This window comes from Ceratotherium simum, chromosome 18 (assembly GCF_057802395.1).
Source record: "Ceratotherium simum simum isolate JZ-2026a chromosome 18, ASM5780239v1, whole genome shotgun sequence".
In the NCBI taxonomy this organism is placed as follows: Eukaryota; Metazoa; Chordata; class Mammalia; order Perissodactyla; family Rhinocerotidae; genus Ceratotherium; species Ceratotherium simum.
Window position 1 is genome coordinate 50,384,636 of NC_141917.1, and position 12,278 is coordinate 50,396,913.

A 12,278-nucleotide genomic window follows, 5' to 3' on the forward strand; every position below is an offset into this window, starting at 1 on the left:
CAGTAGTAGAAATATAGCGTAGAGCTCTAAAGTGGGAGAAATAACTTGTACAAGTCCTAAGGCCAGTGTAACCGGGTCAAGGCATTGGGAAACACTCACATCAAAGATAGCTTAACTTTTTGACTGCTCTTTAACTAGTTCCTTTATTTCTCTATACTTCAGTTTTCCAAGATATTAAAGGGTAATCAACTAGTATTGAATTTTTCAACCAGAAAATTTATAATGCAACTTGAGCATCAATTAATTTTTTTTGGTAGATTGCCTTTCTTGTGGCACCTGTTTGGTTCCTTCCCATTTAGGAAGGGCGAAATTGTTCCACAGTTTCTTGACTCTCCGTTGGTTACAGAGACATTAAGGAGATGACATCCAAGGAAATGTTATGAATTAGGCATTTTAATTTCTGTTCTGACTTGCCTTTTTACAGAAGCACTTAATACATTGCTTTATCTCTTTCTGTCTAGCTATAAAATAATAAACAAAATATACTGGCTCTTAAGCTATGTTAATATGGTAGTCATTTCTTTAAATTACATAAAACGTCATCTGTATATGAAATTTGCATATTTTTGGAACTAAGCCGTTAGGCACATATTTTGTACTTCTGAAAATAAGAATACACCATGGCTTGGAATGATACTGTACTGGCTAATTGTCCCACTCATCAAATGTACGATTCCACAACAGATTTATGATAGGGGTTTTTTTAATCTGCATATGAGCCACCAGGGCCAATGTTATGCGTAGGTGAAAATAGACACCTATGATTGGATTGATGGAGCAGCACAGAAAGGACCTGCCTGCCTTAAAATATTTTCCCTCTAGCCTGCCTTTGGGATAAGACACTATCTTCAAATTTTTCTATCCAAATCAATGTACCAGCAGGTAATACACCAGGATCGCTTTTTATTACACAAACCATTAATGTCCATTATCCCTTCAGACTCCAGCAGGGCCATGAGGGGTGGGACACAGTCAGAGACATTTTGAAAGGCTGAAGATGATATGACATAATGAGACATTGTGTGTGTGTGGTGGAGGGGGTGTGGAGGAACTCCAGGTAGCAGGAGGACAGCTCGAAGGTGGAAGGCACCTGTGGGAGGAAGCTCTGAAAGAAAATCTGGGACTTTTGCCAAAGATATACTTGCTTCCAATGTTGGCCCAGGGCTGGAGCCATGAGACACAGTGAGAAGGTGACGTAGACTTTTATTTTTCAGATAAAGCCACATTTTGCATGTAAGCTCTTTTGAGGCACTTTGTTCTATCTGACACAGGAAAGACAGGATGACTGTGCAGGCAGCACTGGTACTGAGGCAAAGAATCTTGCATTTTCCTGTGTTATATAAGCCACACAGTTAGACCAACTCTGGCTCATCTACTAATTAAGTATTGAAAATGAGAACTACCATTGTAAAGTGCTGTGTAAATACAAATTCTTTTTACTGTGATTTCAGAACTTAAATAAAAATGAAGCCACTGTTTTTCTTTCTGATAATTTCTCCTGACATTTTGCCAGTGACCCACTTACAAAGGAATCAAATCCAAAGGCTGCATTATCTAATCAGATTTCATTGCATTTTAAATGCATGGCGATAGAAGTAAAGATAACACATTAGGACAATGGACAGAGTTCACGTTTACGCTTCTTCCATTTCTATCTCTAAACTTTATCCCTTTTATTTAGTTTGCTTTATTCAACACATCCTATTTTAGTTGCATATAAAAGAAAGAGTTTTGTCACAACTAACTCCTCTCTTCTTAATCAAAAAATAAAAGTGATCACTCCATATTTCGTCATATTCACATTTATACATTTTATCATAGTTAATAGATAAAGGCTCAAGGATTTTAGTATAAATTATAGAACATAAGTTCGATGTTTATTTAGCTTTAGATTGTTAAGCATAATTATTAGAATTTTACTACTTTTCTCTTCACAAAATTTTTATTCTTTCATTAAAAACATTTGGCCTTTCATAAATTAACCTAAACAAACAATAAAGGAATATCTTTTCGACTGAGACAAAAAGACCTTAATAAAAATGATTTGTATCCAGCCATTTGTATCAAATGGCTCACTAATCATATTATGCTAGGGCCTTAATATTAAAGAGCTATCTTATAACTGGTAATTGAAGAGCTCTTCATTAGTTTCTCTGAAAATAAGAGTTTTTAATCTCTTCTTGCAGGCTAGGATATTTTTATGGTTTAAATACATTTTGGAAATAAATTGAAACACTTAAATTGAAAATGTCTGATGTTTTCAATTACTTAAAACATTTATGATTTTAAGCTCTGAGCAGAAATCTGCTGCTGAAGGGGAAAAAAATTAAGAGCTGTTAGTCAGAAAGACACTTATGTAAGAACAGTGACATTGGTCATTGGTCTGAAAGGAGAAAGGCCTACATTTTACACTCCAGGCTTTAAGGAATCTTTATGGAGCATTTTCCTGTCTCTGAGCTGAGACAAATGGCTGATGAGTGAAATCTTGAGAATGTTCACAGCTTTTCTCTTTCATTCTGTCGCAGCCCAGAAGATGGTGAGATCCATCCAGAAATCTGTCGGCTTTACATCCAGCTGCAGTGTTGCTTAGAAATGTACACAACAGAGATGCTAAAATCCATATGTCTGCTGGGATCTCTTCAGTTTCATCGAAAAGGTACCTACATTTAATATGTTGCCATAAACACTGAGGAATGTTAAACAAAAGCTCATCTTTTGCAAAGTCCTATATGCACTATATGTCTATCTACACACAATTAGAATGGATGTCAATGTTCAGGAAATGTGTGATATAAATTAATAAGTCACTATCAATACTATCTAAGTGTATAAGAACACTGATCACCTTGAACAGAAGTTGTGGTAGAAACATTTCTCAAATTTCTTATTTTACCACTTATGAACATGACTTTGGTTAGAATCAGCATAGGCAGGAAAACTATATAATGATCTCATGAGGGTAGTAAATGCTATCCAAGGTTGCTGCTATTTCCATAAATGAATTAGGTTCTAAGAAGATAAATTCCATATTGTTTCTCAAAGATTTGAAAATAGGGGAAACTCAACAAACAATAGGGAGGCATATTAGTAATAGAAAATCTCATTGCTTACCTTAAGCTATAAATGGAATATATTAGCTCAAATGACAGAAGGCTCCAGAAGTGGCAGTGACTTCGGCATGGTTTGATCAGACTTCTGACTCCCATTCTGAGTGATGCTCTGCCTTCTCCTGGGTGTTGGCTTTACTCTTGGGCTGCCTTCCCCCACATTAGCAGCAAACTGGTTGTAGCAGTTCCAGACATCACACCTGTGCATCACAGGATCCATGAAAAGAGAGAACTTTTCCCCATTATAGACTAGCAAACGACCTGAGCTTCATTTTGATTAGACCAGGTCAGATCATGGGTCTACACTTGAACCAATCGCTGTAGCAAGAGGGGTGGAGTTATATTGACTGTTTTAGACAATCAAGGCTCATCCTGGAGCTAGGAGAGGAGTCAACCCCACCCAACCAGTGGCCGTTACATGATGAGAGAGGGTGGAATGGAATGGATGCTAGGGAGGAAGCCAAAAGTTTCCATTGCTGGAGGATTCACCCTGTATTTTTTTTACTGATTCATCAAACAATAATTTATCGGGACCCTCCTAAATGCAAATGCTTTGTGCTTAGCTCAGGAGAATAGGGGGGTACATAGAAGGTAATACTTGCCCATGATTTAAATTCGGAGATGATAGAAAAGATCAGTCAACTCTGTAATACTCAGAGAAATCTTATAGAAAGGGTAAGAGTTTGAGCTGTGTTGTGAAGGTAGGGTTTAGCTAGGGAAGAAAAAAAGACATTTCAAGTGAAGAAATGGTTAAAGTAGAGATTTGCAATCAAATGAAAATGCAGTTTAGGGGGAGCTAAATGATATGATAAAGTACTTGTAAAAAATCAAATCTTATGTACACATGTATCTATACACACAGCAGGACTAAAAACAAGATTATGCCATGCTGCTCCAAAGAGAGAATGTTTGATATGTGAATATTATTTATTTTTCCTTTTGCCTTCTAAAGGCTGACTTTTCAAGAGTTTCCATCTTTACTTATGTTATTAATACAAGTGAACATGTTTGGAAAGATTAGCTCCTTGACAGTCCTGATGCCTGATCAGAAGATTGAATACTCAGACACGCTGATGACATCCAAATAGGTTGTTGTTGGCCCAGTGTCTTTACTTGTCCTCTCTCTCTCTCACACACACACACACGTGCACACACACACACACACTCACATACATGCATTCACACGTAAGCACACATACAGAGTAGCATGTTCATTCTTTTTAATCATGGTTGAATAGACTAGGTATGGGTAGTTTTTCCCCAGGTCTGCATTGGCTACGCCTGCAGTATTTCATGCCTATTTGCCACCGTCATCTCCCTTGTTGATGACATGTCCTTAACACCCGTGACCTCCACTCCCACTCTCACTATAATTCCTTGGTTTGCTGCCTGGTCTCCTGCCATCCATTCCTACTTTTTGTCTTTTCACAAGTGACTTTTGCAAGGAAGACTCCTCTCTGCTAGCTCTCTGTTTAAAAGTAGAAGGGATTCCCTCATCCAGATTCCTTCCTCATCGTATTTGGTCTTGAGCACACATTGCTTCTTAACTGATCAGCTCATTTGGTCTTCACTGCCTCCTGTCTTCATTGTCACTCTCTGATCTGCTTCCTTCCTTGCCTCTTCTTTAAAAAATGATGAACTTCTGCTTCTTGCTCTAGTGCTTAACCTATGTACAATGCTAAAAAGAATATACCTGATAGCATCTTTGATTTCTCAAGTCTCCACTTGGATTTCTATTTTATTTTTCTAAAATCATTATTACTTAAAGTGTAATCCTTAGAAAATCAGCTTCAAAATTATCCCGGATGCTGGATAAATAGGCAGATTCCTTGATCCCGTCCAGGACCTACTGCATCGGAATCTCTAGGGGTGCTCCAGGTGATTCTGACACACAATGAAGATTGAGAACTGTTGCTCTACATTTTGAAACAAAAGCAAATCACCCCACCATAGGAATTAAAATTAAAACTTCCAAGCCCTTACCTTGCCATTCTCCACTCATCTAAGTACATGCTTTCAACTGTGTTGTGTGCTTTCTTCTTTATCCTCTAAGCTGATGAAAAGCAAATACAAAACTGGTAGGTACCGCTGATGAGCATGAGCTGTGTGATGGCTCATATAGCATGTTTTCTCTGCAAACTTTTGATATGACCATTGAAATAAGGTTGTGGTTCTCAAAGTGTAGTCTGAACTAGCAACACCAGCATCAGCATCATTTGTTAGAAATGCAAATTCTTGGACCCTATCCCAGACCTACTGAGTCAGAAACTCCTTTAACTTCAATTTTTTTTCACTGCTGGAAAAAATTAAAAGAACAATTTATTGGGACACTTCTTCAACTGAATATATTTGTAAATTTCTGATCAGCAAACCACATATGTCTCCTTTTTTTGGAAATATGTACATACCATCTACTCCTGGCAAGCCTCTTGTGTTTCCACAATGCACGTCTAAGAGCTAATCATCTTATGGATTGTTACCTTTGTCTGGGTACCAGTAGAGTTAAGGAAATGAAGAGAAGGAGACTTCCTTATTAGTGAGAAATTCCCAAACCAGGAATACGGAAAATAGTAATGTTTAAGGTTAAAAAACTACATTGAAGATGGAAATAAGCCACTAGCAGTAGGCACGAAGGAAAATGTCATTAAACCAGAGAAAATAAAGCACTAGAAAACATGCATGAAAATACATGCTTGACAAATTTCCTGGAAATTTCTGGAATGCCAAATAAAATACTAGCTCTTGGGAGAGGGATAGTTTCATTTAAAAAATCATTTTTAATTTTCCTAGTCCTATATTTGTATTATACTTCTTTTTTATTTCTCTATTCTCTCCATTAATTTCTTCATTACACCTAAAGGATTAACCTTTAATTATTGTTTTGGACTCCTGGTTTGTTTGTACCATTTGCTAATTTGTATTTCTACCATCAGGATAGCATAGACGATGTCAGCTGATGTCACTAGTTTCTGTTCTTTCTTTCTTTGGTATCATTAGAAACTATAGAGTTACCTGTCTGTGTCCAGAAGCCTCCAGCTAATACACGATAAGTATGCAAAATCTGCTGCTGACGATCTGGGAGGCCCTGGCTGAAAAGAATAGAAATACTTGGCTCCAGTGACCGTGGACTGCCAGAAATGAATCAAGGAAGAAATATGTCCATGGACCATGGCACAAGAGTATTAAACTTTAAGAGAAGAGTTGGGCAAATTAAGAGATGTAACATGTATCTTGTCCTGGAAACACAGAATCCCTACTCATAAAAGTAGACCAAGAGGAGTCAGCAAGCCTGAGAAACCTTACTGCAGTATTGGAGTGGACAGCAAATGAATGTCTCATCTTTATGAGAACGAGAAATGGGAAAGGGGTGGGAGGAAGATTCTGCTAATGTGACTTACGAAGGGATTGAGTCAGGATGTATGATTAAGGAAAAACATGTATAGACACTAAATGAGCAGTGGAGTGGAAACTGAAGTGTAGGTAATTCCAAATTTCAGGCAAGGTGATAAAAGTGGCAGGGAGGGGCCGGCCCCGTGGCTTAGCAGTTAAGGGCGCGTGCTCCGCTACTGGCGGCCTGGGTTCGGATCCCGGGCACACACCCGACGCACCGCTTCTCTGGCCATGCTGAGGCAGCGTCCCACATACAGCAACTAGAAGGATGTGCAACTATGACATGCAATTATCTACTGGGGCTTTGGGGGGAAAAAGGAGGAGGAGTGGCAATAGATGTTAGCTCAGAGCCAGTCTTCCTCAGCAAAAAGAGGAGGATTAGCACAGATGTTAGCTCAGGGCTGATCTTCCTCACAAAAAAAAAAAAAAAAAGCGGCAGGGAGAAGCATGGATCAAAAAATCAGTCCCCTTTCCCCATGATAGATAGATAGATGATAGATAGATAGATAGACAGATATAGATATAGATATATTAAAGTCATGTCTTAGCTAAAAGAGCATTTATCCACTAGAAAAAGTCTGTCTACCAAGACTTAAGATGCCAGATGATCTACTCTTTATCCAAACAGTGGTATCTCTGGTGTGGCCTTGAGCTAGGAAAGGGGCCTGTCTAATGACCTCACTAAGTCCCTTCCTTCAAGAAATCAAATAGTCCTCAGAGTCTCAGGGGAAAAGTGACTCCCATTCTAGTCTGTAACACTCGAAATCTCTTTCTGCTTAGAATCTCTTTCTGGTATGTTTCTTTTAATCCTGTGATAAAAATTGGTATTTTGATAACTTGTAAGTATTTCTTCTCCCTCCTTGTGTTACAAGTTGGCCATTCCCTTTCTTCTTTACTATTTCCTTTCCATCAAGGAAAAGAAAGGACTTGTAATTGAGTCATTAAGTTTGGCTTGTATGAGAGCCTCTGGTCAATTTTTCATTGAGATTAGATACTGAAGCTAATTTGTTCCACGGTTATCTGTACTTTTAATTTATTCTTATTTCTAATAACCTCCCTGGGTGCCACCAGAAGTCCAACAAGTATTGCATATTACATTTAGTTTAACTATTGTATCTAGCAGTCATGAGTTTAGTCTGGAAAAAAAAGGACACACACAGTCACTGCAGGAGCAAAGAGTATGGTTTCTCTCTGGGAAAAATAAGCTTCAAATCATTTTAAAGCTTCTGAAGTGAGCTAGAATTTAATAATGAAGATTGTCCTTTTCTCCCAATTAAGCACATTATAAATATCCTAGTCCTTAACAATATCTTCAGTGGATCTTCATGCTTTTTCCATGCACCAAGCTTCTGAATTTTTGCTGTCTCATAAGTCTAATTGGTACAATCTACTTGGGAATCTTTTATACTTTAGCAGACCATACTATCGCCACAGAAATGACAAAAAAAAAAAAACAGTACTAAAATGATTTTCTTTTTTTATGGCCAACAAAATTAAAGTAAATTACGGTAATACGAGGTAATATCCACATTTAATAAAGGCTATTGGATTATACCATGCAGAGTGTGGTTCTGATAAACTGTGTTTGTTTTAAGAAGATGACAGATGGGAATACTTTTAGTCATTTTTTATTTTCATATTCTAACACTTTAAGTTGTAGATTGGACCATTACTTGACAAAGTCTAATTTCTATGTTTATAGTGAAAAATAGTTGTTCTCACTTCTTCATGGTTAGGTAGGAAAATCTTTTCCCATAATTGAGTCGGTGTATCACATTGACCATTAATGCTTGTTTCCTGCCACCAGATGAAATGAGATCGCAAGTTTCATCCACTCAATTGGCAGGAAGTGGAGCCAGGTTTCGAAGAGAATTGGATAATCCTGCTCTTTCAACCATGGCTTTCCTCTCTCTCACATTCTCTCCCCATGCAATCAGTTTGGGCAGCATTCGCATTCTGAAAGGGGCAGAGATGATAGGACACTGCAGTGCAGCTCCCCTTCACATGTGAACTTGCTCCTTCCGTCTTTGTTCTCGTCTCGTCTTGCTCTGTCATTGGCCCTCTCTGGCTCTACTCTACCTCTTAGCCATAACTTACAGCAAAACTGTTCCCAGGGACAATTTTGAGGGTATGCCATCCTCCCTTCTTCCTCCTAAGATAAGATGGGTTCTTCCTCTGAAATATGCCATCATGATATGTACAGAGATAAAAATATACAGAGGAAATATAATCACAAAAGGGAAAGAATAGAGAAATGTTCGTTGAAAGATCTTAATTCAAAATCTAGTGGGAGCTGTGAGCTCAAAATGCTCTAATGAGAAATTAATGAACCAACATCCAGCAAAATACAGGATGAACTCAAGACAACGAATAGAATATGAGCAATAAAGACTCCAGTGCATTCAGCCTCATGTTAAGAAATGTAAAGGAAATGACCCACACCAATAAAAGAAACAAGCAACATAAAGACAGAAATAGAATATAGCCACAAGTAAAGACTTTATTTTCCAATGTAATGAGGCAATTGATACTAAAATAGAAAAGCAGGTTAGAAGAAATGAAGCAGAATAAATCTTAAAATAGACTATGATTCAAATTCCAACTGGAATCATGCATTCATTCTTTTAAGAACTATTTATTGAGCACCTATCATATGTAAGGCACTGGATTAGGTGCTGGGAGAATGCAGTGGTCAAGGCTGAAGAGATCCCTGTTCTTGTGGAGTATATAGTCTGGTACAGAGAAATAGTATTTTTAAGAAATCAAATGTTCTAAAAATCCCCAATGCTAAGTGCAATGTCAATAATTAAAATGGAATGGGTGATGTAACAGAAAGTGACTGGGAGGCTACTTTAGAAGGGATGGTCAAAACTCTCTGAGGAGACAGCATTTAATCTGAGATTTGAATGACAAGAAGGAAACAACCTCATAAACATTGGTATCTCATGCAAAGAACCGAAGACCAGAACAAACTTGTACTGTTTGAAGAATATAAACATAACCAACTTCTGGAATCTAAGGGTAATTTAAAACCATCTATTACTCGATCTTCATGTCTTCAGATACCAAGCAGTTGGTAGGACACCATGTTCATCACCTTTTGTCAAAGTAGATGTCAGCTGAGGAATAGATAATAGTAATGATAATAGCCTCCACTGGTTGTGTACTTTCCACTTGCCAGGTGCTTTATACATGTTACCTCATTTTATCCTCCAGTATTATTTCCCCCATTTTACAGATGAAGAACCTGAGGCTGAAAGAGGTAACTTGCTCAAGGTCACATAGTACATTGCTCCCACTGCAAAGTTTGTAATTGTTCCACTACACCAGACCATTTCCCACTAAGCTTCATTGAAGAAGGGCAAGATAACATATCAAATGGAGAAATGAAGAATAATAGCACAATTGGCTGAATTTTATCCACAGAAATTGGCTTATTTAATGATTAGTGAGCATATTTCAAAATACCATGTTTAATGGCTAAAATCCATTGTGTATTTAATTTCTTACCAAAATAATTTTGGTTCAAGTTTGGAGAGTTACTTTTTTTTTTTCTTTTTTTTGGTGAGGAAGATTTGCCCTGAGCTCACATCTATGCCAACCTTCCTCTATTTTGTATGTGGGATGCTTCCACAACATGGCTGATGAATGGAGTAGGTTCACACCCAGGATCCCAACGACCAAACCCGGGCCACCACCAAAGCGGGACGCACGGAACTCGAACAACTTGGCCACAGGGCCGGCCCCCCAACCCCCGAGAGTTACTTTTAAGATGGGAGGGAAAGTTAATTCCATAGATCATTTAATTATTTATAAAATATTTTACTTTGGGTAAAGAAGTTTAATTCTGACTAAGAAATGATTATATTTAGTAAAATACAATAAAATAAAATAAAATGCAGCATTTGTGTGATCCATAGGGAGCATGATTTAGCCACAGTACCCATTTGGGGAAAGTTGGAATTAATTAATTATACAGTAAATACATCTTGTACATTGTTCTGCTCTACTTTAGAGGTTGGAAATGGAGCAGCTTCACAGGGACCTCCTCCAAACGCATATCCCATTGTCTGGTCTCCTCCGACACTGCAAGGGGTGGGGGGGTGCCCATGCTTCTGCTTTCTCACACAGCTACATGGACTCACCAAGACAGCTGCTCTCTGGGAGCAGCAATGCGACTACAGTGCTATAAGAAGCACAGAGAATAACGTAGGGCAGTGGGGGAGGAGGATGACTCCGCATCTCTTCTGAACTGAAAAATGTTTATTGTCCAGGATATGGGCAAGAATGGAGCTCTGTGTATGGTATAATTTTTATTTTCCACTATGTTTTATGGCACTCCGGATAACTTCTTACCACAGTGTAGAAAAGCATTTGAGACTATTTTTTAATATAGGTAAACAACTGAATTAATATAACTTATTTGTATTTAAATTATATACTTTTTAGAAATGCAAGATAGTCAAAGTGGGTTACTTAATAAGCAGCCTACGTTTCCTCAGTCCTTTTCACAGTGCATGGAGTTAAAAAGCACCTACCAGGTATGAAAATGCATGAGAGTGAGAACAACTCTTTGGATAAGTTCCCATGCATCTCATGTAAGCCGTGTTCATCTTGTTGTTGAGAGTTAATATGAAAACTGTCCAGAAAGCTTTCCCTGTGCGTAGTATCATAGCAGACAATGTGTCGGGAGCACAAAGGTCATGGGAAATTTGCCCCTGCCATCAAGGAAATGATAGTGCAATGATATATTGTTAGCTCAGAGAAGGGTGATTTGTTTTGTTTTGATTCTTGGGGAAATTTACACAAATGGATAAAATTGACTTTGCTGGACAGTAGAGGCCAAACTCAGGGCTTCCAAAGAGACACTGTCTATGACAACACTTCCCATTGTCTCTGGTAGGCTGAAGACAGGCAGGAAAGCAAGAAGGGTTGGAAGGGGAAAATATAAATAGAGAGGAAAGAGAATGGGATAAATAAGAGATCAGGAGACTGAAAGGTCTCTAGAGTGGAGTGTGATAAAAGACCCCCTCCCTAAATAAATGACCCCAGCCCAATCTTCCAGGGCCACTGTCTAGGACTTCTGAGGCTGGGGTGCTCTGTGGGACTCTTGAGGCTGTCCTAGAATCAGATGTTTTTGTTCCTCCTAAACGACTGACCATTTCTCACGAATATAAGAATAACCAGCCTTCCAATCTGGTATGTGCTTCATGGGTGGTTTCCCTTAACTTTTCCTCAAACATGCCTATTATGTTATCCAGAAACAGGCTAAAAACACATAGAAATCCCCAAGGAGCTGAAGGCAAAAAGCTTTGCAAGGCCCTAAGGAAAGTGGCCAACTTTTTGATGTCCTAGTTCTGCACAGTGAAAAAGCCAGCATAGTGTGATTTCAAGGAGCTCTAAAGGCTCTTCTTCTCCCCTACCTCCACTCTCTCCCTGAGCAAATATTTGTTCACTGAGGCCTGAAATTGATTTTTCAGGGGACAGAGTTTTTCATTTCATAATAAGAAATGATTTTAAATGCATATTCACTCTCTTGGGTGCAGTAAAACATTGACTTGAAGTTACCGTTTGGAAGCAGGTTGATCCCTTTCCTGAGAGCCCACCTGGTGGTAGAGAACAGGTGCTCCGTTCTAAGGACAACTGGTCAAAGGAGGGAGGCTGAGGATGAAGAACTCAAATTGGCCACTGTCCAGGTTTGCGGGGGTGCTCCTCTGCTGACTCCTTAACGTGGCTTAGAAAAACATCTGTGAACTGACCCTGCTGGCCTCTCCAGCCTCA

At 38.6% G+C, this 12,278-nt stretch overlaps 1 protein-coding gene across 2 annotated transcripts in view; it reads left to right on the forward strand.

Moving 5' to 3' along the window:
* The window catches only part of RGS7BP (regulator of G protein signaling 7 binding protein), a 99,830-nt gene that overhangs the window by 60,064 nt on the left and 27,488 nt on the right, over nt 1–12,278 (forward strand). For both annotated transcript variants that reach the window (XM_004422868.3, XM_014781662.2), the window contains exon 3: nt 2,526–2,656. In XM_004422868.3, the coding sequence (XP_004422925.2) occupies nt 2,526–2,656 (131 nt within the window). The remainder of the gene's footprint in view (nt 1–2,525; nt 2,657–12,278) is intronic.